Raw genomic sequence first — 20,322 nt, 5'->3', positions numbered from 1 at the left:
GGTAACTTGCTTTCAGAGGAGGGCTCCATGGGTAAATTATCTTCTCGGTCACCCATTAAAAGCTGACGTACTTCTGGATTAGAGGATAAGGACAACGCTATATCCTTATTTTTGTTCCGCAGAGATGCATCAGCTCCATTGGACAACAAAATTTTCACAACATCTCGATGACCACGTTTTGCAGCCCAATGCAAAGCTGTCCTGCAGAACGAAGGAGGGTTAAGAACTTCTTTTATAATGTTGTCAGCTTCACAAGTAAAATCAATTCCTTACCAGCCGTTTATTTCGTGCTTAGCATTTACATTGACACCTTTCTGTAGTAGAATTTGAAGTGTTTCAATATCTCCGACACATGCACTTTCTCTCAATTTTTCTTCCAGTATGTGGACACGATCCATAACTCCTATTGGAAGTCAAGTGGATAGAATTAGGATTTCTGCTGGTTTTAGTTCATTGAAACATTGGCATGCAAACCAAACAGCCAAAACTTTAGTCAGCCACAGTGCCTCAGTGTATGAAATCCAACCTTGTTTCAGTTAGACTTTGTCAGTTCAACCGTATATCGTTTATCAAGAGGTGATAATTTTCAAACCAATGTCAATTCCACTACTTAAATTATGCACGACCGACGAGATGTGTGTAATTACAAACTCAAACGAAATAGAAGGATTGGAAAAATATGAAATGAAAGAAAAACAAAATCGTCTGCTGTGCAACTGAGTATGAGAAATTGCGAACATTTGTTTTTGTTGGACTTCGACTCACTTTACTCTAGTGTTCGGTGTCAAACGTGCATTGAAGTTTTGAACAACGGCTGCCCACCGGAGTATCATTCAAAGACAATCTAATAACTTTCTTGTTCTGTTGATCTTGCAATTAGAAAAAGTATAACCTTGGCGCGACACCTTTTTTATGAGACTTTTTATTAAATATTGGTAGGAAGTCAGGAAAAACAGAAAACTTCAAAAGAGACATTAGTTGCTATTATTATAATTACTATCATTAAAATACAACAGTTTTTTCAGTCTGTGAGTGACACAAGGAATTTGTTTTTTATCACGTAACTCCTCATCGTCTGGATTTGTTGTTGAAAAATCAGCAACTCGGCGTTGGACGTCAGTCAGTATAGTTAGGAGGTGGTCCGACCTTTCCTCACTCAGCTCTTCACATAGTATCTCTATGAACCAAGATATCTTTCCCTCTCTCTTCCATGAAACATAACCTAAAGATATACCAGGTAAATATTATTGGTGTTGGCACTGATAAAACGAAATCTTAACTGTGTTAGCTTTACCATAAACTGTTGCAAAAGCAACCAGAAAATCAGTTTCCACTTCAAACAGACTAGGCTCATCTCCCAAGTCAACATTATCATTTGCTTCTCGAAAGACTTTGCTTTTCTCTACAGGCATTTGAACTCCACTATCCATAAAGGGACCTCGACAGGCCTGAAATTTCAACCATTAGAGGTAAAAGAAAATGTAACGTTATCAATGCAGTGAAAGAGTTTCTTACTTGAATAAAGAATAATTTAGGCTTTCCAACGAGTGTGGGACATCTGTCTGCAGTGAAAGGTGACCACAGTAGCTCTTGAGGGTAGCTTCCGTTCTGAGCATACAACCTTCCCTCCTCTCCATGAGTTAGAACAGTAACTGCCAGGCAGTCACGGTTCGAATGATCTTCTTGACTCGCTGCATAAAATATAAAATCCCAGTTGAAAATCAATAGGTTTGGGTTCATTTGTGGTCTATTCCATGGGTGCACATCCGGTTCATGGTAATTAACTTACTTTCATGCAATACATGTTTAAGAACATTGATGTTTAAATTATTATAAGTCTTTACTTTGAAGCCCAAATTTGAAAAGCATCTTTGTAACCGCCCCACATCAGTTTTACTCCCTCTCCGCCTTTTAAGTTGTAAGGCAGGTTCCTGCAAATGAATTGAATCATGAGGGAAAATATTGTTGTTATTATTAATAATAGCTTGATTTGTTTTCATACATAATCTGTGTGAACAAAAATCAGGGCTTTTCCTCGGTGTCCGTTGTTCATCTTGTACTTGTGGGAATCCCTTACGCTGAAACAAACGTCATTCTGTAGTGCTCTCAGAAGAACCTTAGGAACTGTAAATACTTATAACTAGAATCAGGACACTATCCTACAAAACTAAAATAAATAAAAGGGGAATAACTCACAGCCCATCTTCTGGACACATTGAACCTGTTGCTCTTTCCTCCAGTGCTGCCATTGGACTGCTCCTCCTCGGCTAAGGGCTATTGGGCCGGATTTGGGCATATATGACTGGATATGATCATAAGACTACGACTACTGGAATGGCTGGAACACATCACTGGAATGGAAGGAACTGGGAACTGAACCAAAATCGTCTGCTTCGTCTGCTCTGATGTAATTTTCATATTTTGTTAGCAGCTTAGAATGAAAAATTACTCAGAGCTCATAGCGCACTTTTGGAACTGCTGGAACTGGATGGAAGTGGCTCGGCTGTAAGTACGTCTTTCACTATTTCACTCATGTATTGCTTTGTCACTTCCAAACCACTTTCCAGAATAAATGTCTGATCCACCTTTAGGGTGAAAATACCTTTCACTCATCTCAGTTTTTACCTTTTGGCGTTTTCTGACTCTTTCAAATTGAAGTGGTGACTCCAGCGACTCCAGTTTGTCAAAGAAAATAATGAAACAGTAAATTACAGATAAAAGCTGTCATTCAAGGTATCATTGGTAAACCCTAAGTTCTCCTGTTACTGGTGAAGGGGATGATCTACATCATATTGATGCAACAATGTACAGTTACATTCATTTTTATTCAAAAAGTCAGGAAGGACATGTTTACAGTAAAATATTATTGCTATTTTAAAAATATAACAGTTTCTGTAGTCTGTGAGTGACACAGGGAATTTGCTTTTTATCATTTGACTTCTCGCACTTAGTTCTTGAATAACATTCAACTGCAACTCGAAGTTGGACATAGGTGAGTATAGTTAGGAGATGCTCCGATCTCTCCTCACTCAGTTCTTCACATAGTTTTTCTATGAACCAAGATACCTTTCCACCTTTCTTCCATGAAACATAACCTTAAGAGGAAATACGCAAAAATAACTAGTGTTCCCACAAATGGAAAAACATGCTAACTGCTGTTTGCTTACCATAAACTGTTGCAAATGCAACCAAAAAATCAGTTTCCACTTCAAACAGACTTGGCTCATCGCCCAGGTCATCACTATCATTCGCTTCTCGAAAGACTCTGTCTTTCACTACAGGCAATTGAACTCCATTATCATAGCGATGTCCACGACAAGCCTGAAATTGCAACAATCATTGGTAAAAGAAAAATAAGTGATCACATGGAATCAAAGAGTTTCTTACTTGAATAAAAAATAATTTGGGTTTTCCGGAGAGTGTTGGACATCTATCTGCAGTGAAAGGCGACCACAGTAGTTCTTGGGGATAACTATCATTCTGAGCATACAACCTTCCCTCCTCTCCATGAGTTAGGACAATAACTGCCAGGCAGTCACAGTTCAAATGATCTTCTTGACTCACTTTATTAAATATTACGTCCCAATTCACAAGAAATTAGTGGGTGATTGAAGATGAGAACATTCCTTTGCAATTTCAAGACTAAGACTGAGGATTTAATTATCATGGGCAGGCATTGGACGCCTATCCATTCAATTGTTATTAACGTATCTTACCTTCATTCAATACATTTTCAATAACATTGACGTTCAAATTGAAATACTTCTTTACTTTGAAGCCCAAACTTGAAAAGCATTCATTTAGCCTTTCTGTGTCAGTTTTACAACCTTTTCGCCTCTCCAGTCCTAAACAAGGTTCCTGCAAATGAAGTATTCTGTCAGATGTAAAGAGGGTAAATATTAGTAATCATTACATTTAGTTGTTAAGTTAATTCTCATACAAAATCTGAGTGAACAAAAATTAAAGCTTTTCCTCGCTGTCCATGATTCATCTTGTACTTGTGGGAATCTCTGATACTGTAACAAGGGTCATTTTGTAAGAGTTCTTTAGAGCCCAAGATGATAATTTAGTAAACAATAAATTATTCAAGAATCCCAGGAACAAAATCCTCTGCAAATGAAAAATGTATAAGGGGAATAACTCACATGCCATCTTCTTGAGTTGCTGCCATCTTGAAAAGCTTGGACCTGACTGAGGTGGGACCTGCACCTGCTGTATAGTGCAACTGCGCTTTATGGTCTGATATTGAGCAGATATGATCAGCGGAGTAGATATAAGGCATCGCGGGGCCGATAGCGCGGACCTTGCAAGGAGGGGGGTGGGGATGAGTGGTAGGAGGGCAGTGGTTCAAGATAAAGGTCTCTGTAGAGCACATTGCACTTGCTAAAAGTTTCTTTGCCCATCTTTTCTTTAACTTTAATAATCTGATACAATATTAACAGTTTTATCAAATAGGCACAGACTTATTCCGGACAGAACCAGAAACATCCCTGTCAGCATCCCTGGAACACAAGAGTGACCAACAATGTATCACTTTATGTTTAAAATAAATCACACAGTGCAATTAGAAAAGGGTGGATTATATCACCCCAATTTAAAGCACTTACTCGAGTTTGGTTTTCCTTCCCCAACAAACCAGCCTGAGATGGCAGTGAAAACAAATGTCAGGGAATTTGAGATTGGCACAGCTAATGACATTTCTGAAAGAAGAGCAACTATTAAGAATTAAATTTATTTTGTTCAAAGTGTATGCATAGAATATAAACTAAACCCACCTGTATTCTGAAGAGTAAGAAAGTAGACAACGGACCCTGACTGATTGAGGATGAACGGTACCATGTACTACATGTAAAATAAAAATGGTACTAGTAAATATATTAATATTTTTTTTAACGCTGCTTGTGAAAACATAAGGAATTAAGCATACCCTCCAATTAGTCAAAAGAAAATAAATTTCTTTGAAAAATCGGGTTATAATGTTGCTGCCTTCAACCCTTTCCATTCCTTTGGCGCCTTTCTTTATAAATGGGTTTGTCCCACCCCATAATATACCAACAACGGTCAGCCAAAGAAGAGACTCTGTTAAGAAACATGAATGCATGGACTGTTAAAACAGAATTGAAATCATTAATTCCAAATGACAACACAAGGATTACAATCAAGGTAAACCAAACAAAAGCAGGAAACAGTTCATTTGAGTTGCAGAATGAAAGATTAAATAAATACCTAAGTTTGCAGACATTTCAATGAATGAAATGAGCAAAATTTGCAGACGGCTGACACCGGCTCGATCAACAACAAAAACAAGCTATAGCACGGTCAGTATAACATTAGCAGCAATGGTACCAATTCATGTGGCTGAAACTCATTGCCCGTAACAGAGATAAACGCTCGTTTGTAGTTTCTTTGAGGGAAACTGTTCTCTCTTTCCATAAAATTCTCCATTCCTGTGATTCTTGAGTTAATATTTCTTAACTACTGGGACAATGTTGCCGGGTGCTTCATTCAAATATAATTAGCTCGAGGTTGGTACAACCAGCGCTTTTCAAAGTTGCGAAGAGCATTAGCGGTCCCCTCGAGTCCTCGAAACTTGGCAAAAAGAAGATTGATTCACTAAACAATCAAACACAAAAAAAAACGCGTGGTGGTTTTCTTTCCTGAATGCACCAAAAGCCAGAAGCTGGCCGCACCGCAAGGCCCCAACCTGAGCCTGAAGCGCCCACCAAAGAGTGGGTAGGCCAACCTGCAGGACGCTCCCGTTGCCCGGGCTTGCCTACCCTGCACTTCGCAGGGGCTCCGGCGGCGCTGGGGCACGGGGGGCCTGCGAGGGACGTCGCTTGTCTCTGGCGGCGGCACGGCTGGAGATCCCGATCTTCGTGGCCTGGCGTAGCCTGGCGGGGTGCGGGACATGTGCCCCAAGGCCCCAAACCAATACAGCCGCTCACCTTCCCCTTTGGGCGGCACTGCACTTGCTGGCTTTGCTGTCCGTCCAGCCTCCCCTCCAGCCAACGACCACGTCACCTGGGAAGGTGCTCGACGGCCGGCTGGGCAATAAACCGAGGACCGCCGAGGACCCCGCCCGCCAGGACAGAGCCAGCGCTAGATTGTGTAACAGGAGGCTCGAATGAGGGGCATTAGCGCGGCATTAGCGGCATTTGTCGGATTCATCTCCCAGTGTCGGCGTCCAGACAGGGCAGGGGCGCCCCGCTCCGGGCCTCCAGGCTGCTCCAGGCTCGGCCCAGACGCTCGCCCTGGACGTGCTCCTTGACTCGCCGCTACAGGAATGTTTGTGCCATGGTTTGTGCGAACGAACTTGGCCTGGCTCGGCTGGGCTCGGCTCCATCGCGACTCGGCTCGGCTCCGGTCGTTGTTGATGTTGTTGCTGGCGGAGGGGTCTGGCGGCGGCGCGGCGCGGATGCGTCGGAGGGTGAGACGGGGAGGAGGAGAGGCCCGACCAGACGGCCCTTCCCGGTGGAGGGGGAAGCAGCCGCCAGCCCGATCGCTGTGTGGCCGCCCAAGAGCGCCCCGCCACGCGCCAGCGGGCTGCGGCCGCGGCCGTGCCGGCCAGGTCGGCGTCGTGGGGGCGCGCGGTGCACTGCAAGGGCGGGAGCGGTTTCGCTACGACGCGACGCGGTGGGCACGGCACGGCGCACGGCGTGCGTGCAACTCAGTTGGTTGTCGGGTTCGGCAGAGGCAAGGCGACGTTCGCGCCGCGCCCCGAGTGCGCCGTGCCGCGCTCTGCTCTGCCGTGTTGCAGAGGGCCGCGCAGGCACGGCACAGGCACGGCGAGACACGGCCGCACGCGTGTGCAGTGCAGTGAGAGAGAGAGCGACACGCCGCCCATTGGATTACCGGGCCGACCCAGCTAGTCCCAGCGAGCCTTACCGGAAATCAGAGGTAATTAACAAGGCGCACCTGGCCTGGAGGAGCAGTCGGACGCAGTCCGGCCCCGAGTTCCTTTTGCCATTTGCCATTCCTCCCGGCCGCGGGGCGTTCAGGGCAGCGCCGCGGCCGCGCACCAGTTTGTTTACAAACAATGAGGCTTACGGCCAACGCGGGGCCAGTGCGCACGCGCAGAGCGTCGCAGAGCGCGCTGCGGCACCACCATTCGCGGAGCAACATCCCGAAAGGCCCGAAACGCCGAGCTACGCGGGACCGCTGTCAACGGGCACCCCATTCACGGGCTGCATCGGGCTGCACAGGACTTGCAGCAGCGCGCCGCCGCCTGCTGCGCCGCTCGATGGCTGACGTCACAGCGTCGCGGCCGAGGAGCACCGAGGAGCGGCGCCGCACGACCCGCACGCCGAGGCCCCTTTTGGTGCGCCGCCAACGGCCGCCAACGGCCGCCAACCCAACAAAGGCCCTCGACGACGAACGCCGAGCCGTGCGCTAAATGACAAAGGGCGCGGCGCACGCAGCCAGCCAGCCTGCGCACGCGTGCGCGGGGTCGCCGAGCGTGTCTGGCACGCAGGCAGCGCACGCACGCAGCGCACGCGGGGCCCTCGATCGCCGCGATGTGCCGGAAGCCGTTCCGGATGTCGTCCCGCTGCAGCGCGGTGCAGCGACTGCGGCGTGCGGCGCGGTGCAACGCCCCCTTGGGCTGCTGGGCCCCTTGGGCTGCCTTTGGCGGGCACGGCCGGCGCGGCGCTACTCAATGAAGGCAGCGCCGTGATTGGGCGTGACTTGCTTCATCGGCCGCACGCACTCAATGGGCTCAGTGGGCGCCGCGTTGCTGCGTCGTTGCGCCACGCCACCGCGCGTCCTGGCGTCGTCCTGGCGTCATCCCGACGACGTCCGCGCTATCTTCAACACGGAGGCATTCGTCTGGACGTACCTGTTGTCTCGGCACTTGACGCGGGTGGTCCCGCCCGGGCACGGTCCGGGTACCGTCCGGGAACGGTACGGTCTGGCTGGGCGGCGGGGCCTGGGCCGGCCCATCCCTGGCCCCGGCCGGGTACTCCAGCCAGGCACTCCAGGTACTCGCACCGATTCCAGAGAGCCGGCTATCTGAGCGGCGCGCGGCCGCGAGTTACGCCACTGTTCGCGCGTCGCCTTGCTCGAGCCTCGCTGCATTATTGCTGCGGAATGGAACCGAAGCCGAGCTCGGCGCGCCCCGGCCCGGCGTGTTCAAGGACGCTCGGCTCGGCTCCCTCAGCGCCCCGCCGCACATCTACACGCCCCGGCCGGGCCCGCTCCGCGACCCGAGCTCCACTCGAACGGCTCGAGCTCCGAGGAACTGAACTCGAACTCTTGCCGGCTGGAGGTCTGGCGGGTCTGGCCGGGTCGTGTTTCTGTGCAGCAGCGGCACTGTGGCACGCTGTGGCACTGCAAGGTGTAGCAGTGTAGAGCCGACAGACTTCGGCCCCATTGTGCCGCGCAACTGAATCCGGAGGAAAGGCTAGCCAGCGCGGCGAGCAAGCACCAAGCCCGGCCGGCCGGCCAACTCGGATAAATAATGCGAGGAAGTAACTGACGTGCCGGGGAGACGGGGTGAGCACGAAATGCAAATGGGGCTCGACAGACACGCTGCCGCGGCGATATTGAACGCCAAATGCCAGTCCAGAGGGCGAGCTGAGTTTGCGATGGCGTGCGCGATACTGAGCCATTCGATCCAAACGCCAAGTCCGTCGACTCGCGGATGTGGTGGCGGTGCCGGTGGTGACACCAGAGGCATTGGAGTTTATCTGGAAAGCGGCCCCTTTTCACCTCGACCCCGGGAATCCACTTTGGTGGCTACTATACTCTCCGTCAAAACATTTTATTTTTTTCAGCCACGCGCGCCGCGGCTTTGGCTTTCGGGGCGTTGGCACGGCACTGTGTGGCACGCGGAAAGGGAACCTGCTTCTCGGACGGGATGAGGCGGTCACATTAGCATAAAGTTTACTACGGCGGGAAACGTAAACAAGACGTTCACACACTTTTCGTTTTCGAGTTGTTTTTATGGCCGTGACAGTGCTGCAGCGTCGTGAGGGCAAACCCGAAAAGCCGTTGTGATGCTCGAAGCAACTTGATTCGACATTCTCCAGAGAGGTAATCTGGTGACTTGAGCGACATTGGGAGGAGCACTCACCTAAGTCTTGCTGGACTCGGGCTGCTTCGGCAAAAAGCCATCATCGTGGGTCCACCGTATGAGAAACGTTGCGGCACGCTGCGTGCCCCAGTTGAACCAAGCCAATCAGAGGCAAGCAAGTCACGTGACCGTGGCGCCTCTTTTACTGTAGGCTCTTTAGTCCACCGTGGCTGAGATCCGCTGGTCCTGTTCCACCGTTCCACCAGGTCCGTCGTCAGCGCCCGCCCAACTGTCCCTTTTGACTGTTGACACTGCGTGCGCACTGACTGACTGCTCGACGACCAGCTGCCCTGCCACCACCCTTCCCCCTCCCCTCGGCCGGCGGCCCCCGACGCCCTCTGACTGACTGACCGGACTGACTCGGGGCGCTGAGCCGTGTCTCGGGCGAGCGACCGCTGAGGCTGGGATGCTGCTGGGGACGCCCTGTCCGGACGTACCGGCGCGGCGTGGCGGCGTGGCGTTTCTCTGCCGACAGGTCTGCCGAGTGGAGTGGCGGTTTTGATTGAGAGGCTTTAATTCGTGCCGCTGATGCTTGCTGCCTTGCTGCCGCATCCGTCAAAGGGGTCGTCAGTCGCCACGAAAACGTGTGCGAGAAAGCGCCGCCTTTCTCTCTCCTCCGCGGTACTTACAGTGACCCGGCCGGGCTTTGTTTCCTCTGCGTCTTGATTGCGAGTCGACCGTTACCTGTTGTTACTTCGTGTGGCATCGCCCGGCATCGCCAGGCATTGCCCGGAAAAGCCCCCCCCCCTCTCCCCCACCCCGCCGTGCGCCGTTCCCCGCGCGGTTCCCCGCGGTTCTCGTCCAAACCGACAAAACGAGACGTAAACGGGCGCGGGCTCTGCCCTGGGCCTCTCATGACGGAACCGCGGCCGCGTGGTTTGTCTGCGGCTGCAGACCGATTCCGAGAGTCGTTTTCGTCGCTCTGTCTCTCTCGCACGCATGAGGCGCTACGTACAGGTGCGAGAGAGACAGACCGACGAAAACGACTCTCGGAATCGGTCTGCTGGCTGAGGGTGTTTGGCGGTCGCTGCCGCCGGTCGGTCACATTGCCCGCTGCAGTCTGGTCACGTTCTGGCGAGGCGGTGCGACGCGGTGCGACGCGGCGCGCTGCGAGGCCCATCGGCGGCGTGTCTGTCGTGTCACGACGCGCACGCGTGCCGGCCCAGCCCCGCCCAGCCCCGCCCAGCCCACGGCAGCAATCGGGAAGAGACACGCACGATTACAATCTCGGGTGCTTCCCCGCAAAGTATGCACGGACGGGTGCGCGTAAAGTTCTCATAGTTAATTAGATTTGCCGCAGCCAGGCTGTGCCGGGCTGGCCGGCCAGGCCGGTCCCTTGACCTTTACCTTGGCCGGACTTGGCCGGGCCCCTAATGGTGCGTGTAGCGAGGGAAGCCGAGCGACCTGGCTCCGCGCGGCTCCGCCTGGCTCACGCACGTACGCACGCTCGCACGCGAGCGCGCCGCTCCGCCGCCCCAGTATGGCGCGGGGCGTGGCGGGGCGTGGCGGGGCGTGGCGGGGCGTGGCGTGCCGCGCAGACGGGCAGACGCGCCGGACTTCTCTAAAAGCAGAGGTGGGAAGCAGCCAAGCAGCGCGTCGTCGGCCTTGCCTCCGGTGCCTTGCCGGTCGCGTTTTCTGGTTTTCTTTCCCGGGTTGATAGTGCATCGGCAATCGATTGTCGGAGTGCTGGCTGCGCCGGCAGACGGAGCGCAACGCCGGCCACTGTACTGTCTGAGTCGCCGGGGCGCAGTGGCGGATCCAGCCAGACAGCCCTGGGCAGGGGGGGGGGGGCAAAGTAGCACGTTTTGCCTGCTTTTGGCAAAAGGTTGCCTGCCTTGCAGGCGGCTACCAAGGGGCCAAGGGCGCCATTGTCGGGTCCGCGCTTATGCAGTCCTGGAGTGGGCAGCGGCGCGTCGCAGGGCGCTGCAGGGCCGCGAGGACGCTGGCCGGCCTACCTTGAACCGAAATAGATGTAAAGATGGCGCGGCTGGCGGCCGTCCAGTAACGCACTCACTCGAGCACTCACTTGATTCGTCCTTCGTGTCTCAGTCGGCGCGGGGCTGCGCGGGGCGGCGCGGCACAGTGGGCCAGAAGACCGGTGGAGGCGGCCAAAACTGCGGACGCGTTTTGAGCTCCAGAGTCGCTAAACTGGCCTCGAACCGAACGTGTGACCCCACCAATGGCTTGCTCTTCGGACGAGGAGTCCATTGGTGGGGTCACGCGTTCGGTTCGAGGCCTGCTTAGCGACTCTGGAGCTCAAAACGCGTCTAGAGTTTTGGCCGCCTCCACTGGTCTTCTGGCCCACTGTGCGCGGGGCGAGGACGGCAAGGTGCACGCGTGGTGTGCTACTTGGTGGGGACTCGTCGTGGCTAAAGAGCCGGGAGGCGGCCGGCTTGCTAGACCTCGTGAGTCACCCTCTGCGCTTTGGCTCCGGCCGGCCGGGCCCAGGCCGGGCCCTCCCCGTTCACCCGCTGCACGGGGTGCCCGGCGTGCACGCAGGGGCCGCGTCCGAACGAGCCTTTGGCTGCCTTTGGCCGCGTTCCCGGCCGTCGTGGATCGATGCCCTCCCTCGCGCCACTGCGCGCCCCGCCGGCGGGGACGGCGGGGCCGCGGGGCAGTGGAGCCACTGGCGGAGGCACCAGCCCGCCAGCCACAGGCAGCCACAGGCACCCTTACAGAACGAGAAGTCCTGATGCAGGCTGCTGGGATGGACTAACGAGGGACTGGTGGTGGGACTGCTGGCATACTGGGCGGACTCTGGCCGACAGGTTGACCGAGGGGTTGAACGGGTTGAAAAGGTTTCATATCTAGGACTGATTTCAACCTGGCGCTAGGCTCAGAAAAATCCGACCAGTCCGCAGGTAGTCCGAAAGTAGTCCGAAAGTAGTATCACCTGTCCGCGCTCAAACCGGGGGAAGGGGGTGCGCTCCCACCCCCACCCCCCACCCTCACCCCCACCCCCTCATTCCCTGCCCCTGAAATTAGGGGTTGCTCACCCCAACCCCTCCTCCCTCGGAGGTTTCGGGAGGAACCCGTCTCTCCCGCCCTTCCGGCCTTGGTGCCCATGTGGGTGGTGGAACAGGTAGAGAGTAATAAAAGCATTATCAAAGTTGCAGTATTATACATATTGTATTCAATTATTTCAGGGACAAATAATTAAACAATTAAGTTAAATGCACTAAATAAGATAATGCCGATCAAAGTTGCAGTATTATACATATTGTACTCAATTATTACAGGCACAAATAATTAAACAATAGAGTTGAATACACTAACTAAAATGATGCCGCCAACCGAAGAGTTAACCAGTAAGAGTTAGCCATTTGTTCCTTTAAAAGTGTTCCTAATTGTTACTAATGTCCATAAGAATACTCCCTAATGAAGCGTCCTTCTGCGGTGACTTCTGGGGTGTCCTTGGAGTCACCTGGTTGCCATGCGAACCAGGCGGAAGGTGGTGGTATGGTGGGTACTGATACCCATCATACTGATGATAGCTCTGTTGCTGGGGTATTGGCTGCTGATACTGGACATACTGCGCCGGCGCCACTGGCTGTTGAAATTGGTTGTATCCGGGATGTTGTCCTTGGATGTAGGTCGAATGCTGATGGTGGCTGACCGGGGGAACTGGAGGAACCGGGGGAAGGTGGTTGTAGGCCGGGGGAACCGGGGCAAGTTGGTTGTATGCCGGGGGCGGATCCTGTTGACGCTGGTTCTGGTTCCATTGATGGCCCACACTGGCACTGAAAACGTGGAAGAAAAATTAAGCTAGATTTTAAGGCCTTGTAACGCCCGGCAGGTAGGCAAACTGACTCCAAAACGCTTTGGTGTGCGATAGGTTGCCTACCAGCCGGGCGCTACGTTGCACCACTATCAACTTTCCTAGTCTCAACAAGACACTATCACAAGAGAGTTCTGAAGACCTACCTTGAGTTAGATGAAGGCCTGCCACCCTCAAATGGGACCATTCGATGCCCTGACTGGCTTGGCTGTATTTTGATAGGTGACACTTCCCATAGGGTTTTAGCTGGTGATGCCACATACAGTCTGGCTTTCTTGGTGCAGTTGGATTCATCGGCGGGCAATTCCCTGCAGAGAATGAAAACATTGTAACAAAAACTATAGTAGAAAATAAAGTGCAAAAAAAGTTAAAATTGTGTACCTTTTTTCACCCTTGCCAGAATCAGACTTTTCAGTTACTTCATCACTACCGCTTGCGTAATCTGCAGCACTGCCATCATCATCATCATCTTTTTCTTCAGGTTCATGACTATCACTGTCATCGCTATCAGAGGTGCGACCCTTAGTGGACTTCTTTCCACTACCAGAAGGGCTGCAAAATAGGGACAAAATAATAGAAAAAAAGAATTTTTCATGTGCACAGTTGGAGATACTAAAATTACCTTTTGGACTTGTGGCGCAAGCCACTACTCATCTGGTTGCACGTTCTCACTAGAGCAGACTGTGACCACTTGGCTTTCTTCCTGGATTCTTCAGTTGTGTTAGACTGCACAAAGCCTGAAAATATTAAAAATAGTATTATAATTAAATATAAAAAAGAAGCAAACACAGAACAGTAAATAATAATTACTCTGAATGGCATCCAACACATATTTCTGGAGCGACTTTGTCCCAGACATCTTCATTAGCTGATCTCTGCCGTAGAGTTCAGTAAGGGCTGCTCTGACGAGGGCTCTAGGATCATCTCCACCGCTTAATAAAATTCTGGACAGCCCTGCCTTGGTGACTAGGACACCATGATGTTTCACCAAATCCACCTGAAAAGAATTTGGCTTTAGCAACTTAAATCTACAAAGAGAGTTGAGTGTATCAATACTTAATGCTCGCACCACTTTCAATCCAGGAGGAAGTGGTTTCAGAACCAGTTGATAAAATTGGTCGTTGTCAGGGCATTCCTTGTACCTCTCTCCAAGGCCCATTCCAAAAAACTTAACTAAATCTGACAAAAAGCATTCAATGGCAGCATTTCCTGTTAATTGTAAAGAATTTTGATTAAAACAATACAAAAAGGAAATAAAAAGGATTAGTCAAATTTTAAATTTAAACAAATAGACTACAAAAAAATTACCATGTTTCTTCAACAAATGACATTTGCTGCAGGTTGGTTCAGATTTTTGAGAATTTTCTTCTGAAGAAACTTGCTCTTTGTGAGTCTTGGAGTCAGATTTGCTGCAGGTTGGTTCAGATTTGTGAGATAGTACTTCTGAAGAAACTTGATCGTTGGGAGTCATGGGGACAGATTCATCCTCAGTAACTAAATCATCTTCAAAGAGCTTCTTCTTGGCGGAACCTGGCTCAAGGTCCTTAGACAGTTTCTCGTCCAATACCATTTCAGCAGCTCTTTGATTTTGACGATCTTTCTTCTTCGATTGATCTATCTCTTTCTTCTTCTTTGCTTGGCCAGATGGCACAGGGCATCTCTCATTAAGGGCTGAGCTGATCTGCTTCTGAGTGGCGGCACTCCCTTTTGGCTGTGATGGTTTAGAAATTCGTTTCGTTGCTACTTTGGCTTTCAATTCCGCAGCTATTTCAAACTGAAGCTGAGTGCAACGTTCATCTGCTTTAACTTTGTCGTCTGAAACATGAAAATAGATAATCAGACATCCATGGATGGAAATCATTGGAGACAAAGATGTCAAGGGGAGCAAAGCACAACTATTCAAAATGGACATTTATCAGTTGTGGACTGTTGCATCACTATTCACGAGTTGTGCACTGTACACCACTGAGAGAACGAGGTTGGTTTGATAAGGTTAACTCGAGAGTTTTTGATCATGCGTCAGTTAAGCTATGAAGCTATCCGAAGTCACTTTCGACAGAAAGCAAACCAGATGGGAGTAATCGCACTCGCTTGTAACAACGCTACAGATTGAGGTTATGTAAAGATGGAACTCGGGGATTTTAAGTTCGCTGGAAATGCGTTTGAAGAGTAGATTGTGGGAAAGCCCAGAATTTAAGACAGAACATAGAGGAGAATGTGTACTAACCTGTTAACATGATGACTTTGGCAGGCCATCGTTTCTTTTTATGTTTGACCATCGTAACTTTCCCTTCTTTCCTATCAGGCGGTAGCACATTGCCGATGTCGGTCACTCCAGCTTTCTCCTCATTAATCCAATGAACTACAGCGTAGGTCGGCATTTCGGCCCTCTCTTGACACTTTTTCACTAGGCTTGGTCACGAAATCACGCACTAGATAGTTCGTTAGGCTTGCAATGGAGGGAAGGACGTTACACAAGTCGCAATGCATCATGGGAAGAAAACTGTTGCCAACACTCAAAAGAAGTTTTTCCGAATCTTTAAAATAAAATTCTTTGTCCTCAGTATCACTTTAATGATAGAAAATTGTTAAAAAGTTAAAAAATTAGATAGTAATGGAATTTAAATGTAAAGAGGTCAATTATTTTTAAAATGTTTGTACCAGAATAAATCTTTTTGTGGATTTCGTAAGTTGGCATAGAGGCCTCACAAGCGCGGCGGTGTGTAGCGGTGGCGGTGATGGCAGTGTAGTGGCAGTGCAGTGTAGTTTTGTCGGTCTGCTCCTGCTGGCTGCTGCCCATGTCGCATTTTAAACCATTTTATATGTTTTTAACTTTAAAATTTTACTCGTGACTAATGTGCGACGATGGCAAAGGGAAATCTAAGAGCCAGCGGTGGAGGAACAAGAGACTGTTTGAAAGTCGTGAGATTGCAGCTCATGAATCTGATAACGAAAGTAGTAGTGATGACGAGTTTCAAATTCCACATGGAATACTTCTACACCGACAACAAAGGCGTGATGAATCTTCCGAAGGTAATGCTCAAGGTGTGAAATCAACACACAAATTGTCTCAACTCTGACTTTTCGTTTTCAATCACGTAATCCTAACCTACACCACCCCTACGAGCAAACTGTTTTGACGCTAATTTGTCAGCCAGCATACTCAAGGATCTTTGTTGGAATATTTAAGAAACTTTACATTCCTTCCTGCTGGAATATTCTTTTGATTGTGTCCTCCTAATAACTCAGTTCATGAAAACCATTCTACTTTGTATTGTGTTGATTGCATAAAACTTTTGTTGTAAGTTATCTTTGATTTCCAGATCCCAATTCTGACTCCAATTCAACAGCAGGTGCTAGTCCTGATTCAAGTCGAGGAGAAGGGAGTGCAGATTCCAATCAACAAGAAGGGAGCGAGGGAGATGCTGGTTCAGGGAACCCTGAAGCAGGCTCGCCAGAACAACATTCGAGGTAAGTTTAACTTTTTTGAAAAGGTGCAACCAAAATGGGCTGAAAATGTAAGTTTTCCTAGAAATAGGTGTACAAGATGTAATGTTTTTTTTACGTATTATCACTTTCTAAAGAATTAAACCCATCGATACTCCATGTGCAAGGAATTTTCAATGCTGGACATTATGGGCGGTCTTTTGTACTTGATGATTCCAATGAGCCTATTGTGGTAGCATCTTGTTAAAAGAAATTTACATACTGTACCTTGTTACTTTTACATAATTTAATGAGTTTGTAAGAAAATTCTTGTTTTATTTTCAGCCCACGAAACAGTTTGGATGATGAGCACTTGCAACAGCATGAGGCGCAAGAAAATAACTCAAAGTATGTTTGTTATTATTATTGTAATTGTTTTCCACCTTTAGTATGGATTATTCATTTTGTCACTTTGTTCAGCGCAAGTAACAACAGTGGGCGTGATGAAGGACTTCATGATGGAGGCAACTCGAGTGGTAGCAGTATTCCTGATGAACAACACGAACAAGCAAATAACTTTAAGTATGTTTTTTTTTATTTCTTTAACCTTAAGGCTTGCTTTGCATTAAAAAATATTAACACCACATTTGTTATCTTCCACAGTTCTGATGATGAACACGTGAGTGACAGAAGTGCTATTTCCGATAACTCTGGAAGTGAACAGAATGATGTGTCTGATTCTGAAGAAAGTGACCATGAAGAGTCCAGCGCTGATGAAGATCCACCTCAACCCGAAGAAATACCATTGTATCCAGGGGCTCCAATAACTCTGGGTCAAAGTCTTCTATCCATCCTTACATTTAGTATAGTTCATCAGCTGTCTGGTGCTTGTATAGCAGATTTACTGGGATTAGTAACACTGCATTGCCCTCCAGGCAACTCATGTGTACAATCTCTTCATAATTTTAGGAAGCATTTTTCCGGTATGGAGCCATTTGTCATGAAAAGGCATTACTTTTGCTCAAGTTGTGTTTATCCCCTAGATGAGGAAAATGGTATATGTGATGTATGTCACAAAGGAAATAATTCCTCATATTTTATTGAATTGCCTATCAAGAATCAGTTAGCTAAATTGTTAGCAAGAGAAGGTTTTTATGAAAAACTGCAGTACAGGTTCAACCGTCGTAAAATTAATAATGACAATATTGAAGACATTTATGACGGGGCACTCTATCAAGAACACTTCCTTGAAGGTGGATTTTTGAGTAGTCCTGATAATGTATCTTTTCTTGGGTATACAGATGGAGTCAGGGTTTTCTCCACATCATCCACAGAAGTGTGGCCTATTTATTTTCAGATTGATGAGCTTCCCTATAAAGATAGAGTGCAGAAACAAAATGTTATACTGGCAGGACTGTGGGTTTCAACCAAACCACCTAAACCAAATGTTTTTCTGAAACCTTTCCAAACAGCTTTAAATGATTTTCAGGAAAATGGTTACCAATTACCTGTTCATGGTCAAGGTGAAAGACTTTTCAAAGGCATGCTTTTAGCGTGGACTTGTGATCTGCCTGCAAAGGCCAAATTTATGCGTATGATTGCCCACAATGGGTTCTATGGCTGTAGTCGATGTGAAACACCAGGTGAAAGCTTTGATCTTGGAAGAAGCACAGTTCATGTGTATCCATTCTCACCTCATGTAATTCATCGTCAGCATGATGATTTTAGAGTGTATGCTGATCAAGCTAAGCAACTCCGAAGAATTGATCCTGATGTTAATGTAAAAGGTGTGAAAGGACATAGTCTACTCCACAGTATGGTCCCTGATAGTGTCAGATCTGTAGCCTGTGACATAATGCATGGCTGTTTTCTTGGGATTTCCAAGTTATTAGTTACTTTATGGTTTGACTCTGCCCATTCTGACCAGCCATTTTCTCTTAATCATGTAGTAGATTTAGTTGATAGTCGCTTAACAAAAATTTCTCCTCCAAGTCATGTACAAAGAATGCCTAAGGGCATAAAAACCCAGCTGGCTTACTGGAAAGCTTTAGAGTACAAAATGTTCTTAGTTTATTATTCTGTGCTGGTGTTAAAGGATTTGATGGACCCACAATATTATGAACATCATTGTATGCTTGTGTCTGGTTTGTTCCTCTTAAGTCAAGACTCTGTGTCAAATGATGACAAGAGGAGGGCCTCAGAGTTACTGAGAACCTATGTTGAGAGATTTCAGGATTTATATGGGCTGCGGTGGCTTTCTTTGAATGTGCACCTGCTTTTACACTTACATGAATGTGTCGAAGATCTTGGCCCCCTTTGGGTGTTCAGCTGCTTCCCATGGGAGGACTTAAATGGAAAACTCATTAAATTAGTCCATGGTACGAGATATGCAGGACTACAAATTGCAAAAGCTGCTTCGTGTGTTATGAACTTGCCTATTTATGTGAAAAAATTACCTGATGGTGCTGTTAAATCTTATTGTGATAATCTGCTTTATTCTAAGAGAAAGGTTAAAGTGGCAGAAATAATTTCAGAAATTGAAGAAGCTGTTGGTACATACAAGCACTTCCACACTGTACCATATAGGTTACGCTTGTTACTACAAACTTCACTAGGCCTTGTTCAAGGTAAAGTTTCTCTGTTTCAAAGGCTTAAAAGGAAGGGTGTGATGTATTACTGCACAAGTTATGGAAGGTCTACCAAGAAAAACTCATCCTTCTTGCTATATGAAGATGAACAGTTTTCAGGCTTCTGTGCTGTTGATTTTTTTTTAAAGTGGACGTCTTGTAATGACAATTGTGTTCAAGGCTGTAGGCAATGCAATGCTCAGTTTCTCTTTGTAGGAACTAGGTATGAACGTGAGATTTGGGCTGTGCATGACATGGATGATATTCGATTACCATATTGCTCTAAGGTCCGTCCAACTGAAGACAGTGTTGTGTTACCCATAAGTTGCATTGCAGGGCTGTGCCATTTTGTACAAATTGATAATGAAGAATTTATTCTTACTGACATAAACCGACTGGAAGTAGAATAAAAGACTGAATAAATTTTTTTAATGTTTCTCTTTATTTTCTTGTGTGTTATTATTTTTAACCACGTCCGCAACTGGCGGTCGCAATGCCCCATCCTCACAATCAAGCAGATGGCCAGCAGAAGGGGCCCAAAACGCGTTCTTTGGCGTCCTGGTTGACGGGGCACCGCGGGCAGGGAGGCTTCCTCGACGCCGTCCTCGCGAGGGCGACGACGGCAGCGCGGTGCAGGGCTGCAGCCAGCACCTCCACGACGTTGGTCTTGGCCTCCTGGTTGACGCGGGGCAGGGCGGGGCAGGGAGGCTTCCTCGACGCCGTCCTCGCGAGGGCGACGACGGCCGCGCGGTGCAGGGCTGCAGCCAGCACCTCCAGGACATTGGTCTTGGCCTCCTGGTTGACGCGGGGCGGGGCGGGGCAGGGCGGGGCAGGGAGGCTTCCTCGACGCCGTCCTCGCGAGGGCGACGACGGCCGCGCGGTGCAGGGCTGCAGCCAGCACCTCCAGGACGTTGGTCTTGGCCTCCTGGTTGACGCGGGGCGGGGCAGGGCGGGGCAGGGAGGCTTCCTCGACGCCGTCCTCGCGAGGGCGACGACGGCCGCGCGGTGCAGGGCTGCAGCCAGCACCTCCAGGACGTTGGTCTTGGCCTCCTGGTTGACGCGGGGCGGGGCGGGGCAGGGCGGGGCAGGGAGGCTTCCTCGACGCCGTCCTCGCGAGGGCGACGACGGCCGCGCGGTGCAGGGCTGCAGCCAGCACCTCCAGGACGTTGGTCTTGGCCTCCTGGTTGACGCGGGGCGGGGCGGGGCAGGGCGGGGCAGGGAGGCTTCCTCGACGCCGTCCTCGCGAGGGCGACGACGGCCGCGCGGTGCAGGGCTGCAGCCAGCACCTCCAGGACGTTGGTCTTGGCCTCCTGGTTGACGCGGGGCGGGGCGGGGCAGGGCGGGGCAGGGAGGCTTCCTCGACGCCGTCCTCGCGAGGGCGACGACGGCCGCGCGGTGCAGGGCTGCAGCCAGCACCTCCA

General features: G+C 49.5%; 7 protein-coding genes across 12 annotated transcripts in view; 2 read left to right on the top strand and 5 right to left on the bottom strand.

Annotated features, from left to right (window-relative positions):
- The window catches only part of LOC117645637 (ankyrin repeat domain-containing protein 40-like), a 1,356-nt gene extending 612 nt beyond the window's left edge, over positions 1-744 (bottom strand). Inside the window, exons 1-3 of one of the 2 annotated variants that reach the window (XM_034385904.1) lie at positions 527-743; positions 274-403; positions 1-201 (exon numbers count right to left, since the gene is read on the bottom strand). The exon at positions 1-201 is cut by the window's left edge and continues 131 nt beyond it. In XM_034385904.1, the coding sequence (XP_034241795.1) occupies positions 1-201; positions 274-398 (326 nt within the window). In that variant the 5' untranslated portion in view covers positions 399-403; positions 527-743. Of the gene's footprint in view, positions 202-273 lie in introns of both variants that reach the window. The other variant, XM_034385905.1, reaches the window with a different exon arrangement.
- Positions 745-961: 217 nt separating this feature from the next.
- Positions 962-2,655, bottom strand: LOC117645635 (caspase-1-like). 2 transcript variants are annotated; one of them, XM_034385902.1, is made up of 6 exons: positions 2,197-2,655; positions 2,003-2,124; positions 1,790-1,931; positions 1,516-1,691; positions 1,295-1,448; positions 962-1,222 (listed from the first exon to the last, which is right to left on the bottom strand). In XM_034385902.1, exons 1-6 carry the CDS (start codon positions 2,294-2,296, stop codon positions 975-977), a joined length of 942 nt encoding a protein of 313 aa, XP_034241793.1. In that variant the 5' UTR covers positions 2,297-2,655; the 3' UTR covers positions 962-974. The 2 variants fall into 2 exon arrangements, with proteins under 2 accessions (XP_034241793.1, XP_034241794.1); XM_034385903.1 differs by having other exon boundaries at positions 2,003-2,078.
- A 151-nt stretch (positions 2,656-2,806) lies between these two features.
- Positions 2,807-4,411, bottom strand: LOC117645634 (caspase-1-like). Of its 2 annotated transcripts, XM_034385900.1 has the most exons (6): positions 4,146-4,411; positions 3,941-4,016; positions 3,717-3,858; positions 3,388-3,563; positions 3,168-3,321; positions 2,807-3,095 (listed from the first exon to the last, which is right to left on the bottom strand). In XM_034385900.1, exons 1-6 carry the CDS (start codon positions 4,373-4,375, stop codon positions 2,875-2,877), a joined length of 999 nt encoding a protein of 332 aa, XP_034241791.1. In that variant the 5' UTR covers positions 4,376-4,411; the 3' UTR covers positions 2,807-2,874. The 2 variants fall into 2 exon arrangements, with proteins under 2 accessions (XP_034241791.1, XP_034241792.1); XM_034385901.1 differs by lacking the exon at positions 3,941-4,016 and having other exon boundaries at positions 3,717-3,874.
- LOC117645639 (transmembrane protein 234 homolog) lies at positions 4,391-5,903 on the bottom strand. Its single transcript, XM_034385910.1, has 5 exons — positions 5,227-5,903; positions 4,928-5,079; positions 4,776-4,842; positions 4,608-4,700; positions 4,391-4,502 (listed from the first exon to the last, which is right to left on the bottom strand). Exons 1-5 carry the CDS (start codon positions 5,240-5,242, stop codon positions 4,417-4,419), a joined length of 414 nt encoding a protein of 137 aa, XP_034241801.1. The 5' UTR covers positions 5,243-5,903; the 3' UTR covers positions 4,391-4,416.
- Positions 5,904-6,685: 782 nt separating this feature from the next.
- The window catches only part of LOC117645632 (tripartite motif-containing protein 2-like), a 28,185-nt gene continuing 14,548 nt past the window's right edge, over positions 6,686-20,322 (top strand). For 2 of the 3 annotated variants that reach the window (XM_034385896.1, XM_034385890.1), the window contains exon 1: positions 6,686-6,897. The gene's annotated coding sequence lies outside the window, so the exon portion shown is untranslated. Of the gene's footprint in view, positions 6,898-9,523; positions 9,546-20,322 lie in introns of those variants that run through there. The other variant, XM_034385891.1, reaches the window with a different exon arrangement.
- LOC117645633 lies at positions 12,088-15,352 on the bottom strand. Its single transcript, XM_034385899.1, has 8 exons — positions 15,076-15,352; positions 14,157-14,663; positions 13,918-14,057; positions 13,659-13,845; positions 13,471-13,585; positions 13,230-13,400; positions 12,995-13,156; positions 12,088-12,810 (listed from the first exon to the last, which is right to left on the bottom strand). The coding sequence occupies exons 1-8, from the start codon at positions 15,227-15,229 to the stop codon at positions 12,414-12,416; spliced, it is 1,833 nt and encodes a 610-aa protein (XP_034241790.1). The 5' UTR covers positions 15,230-15,352; the 3' UTR covers positions 12,088-12,413.
- Positions 15,486-19,329, top strand: LOC117645631. The gene is made up of 5 exons (XM_034385889.1): positions 15,486-15,881; positions 16,172-16,319; positions 16,620-16,682; positions 16,755-16,856; positions 16,938-19,329. Exons 1-5 carry the CDS (start codon positions 15,704-15,706, stop codon positions 19,309-19,311), a joined length of 2,865 nt encoding a protein of 954 aa, XP_034241780.1. The 5' UTR covers positions 15,486-15,703; the 3' UTR covers positions 19,312-19,329.

The sequence above is a fragment of the Thrips palmi genome, unplaced genomic scaffold (assembly GCF_012932325.1).
Source record: "Thrips palmi isolate BJ-2018 unplaced genomic scaffold, TpBJ-2018v1 HiC_scaffold_19, whole genome shotgun sequence".
NCBI classification, from domain to species: Eukaryota; Metazoa; Arthropoda; class Insecta; order Thysanoptera; family Thripidae; genus Thrips; species Thrips palmi.
This window is presented reverse-complemented; position numbering and strand designations above follow the sequence as displayed.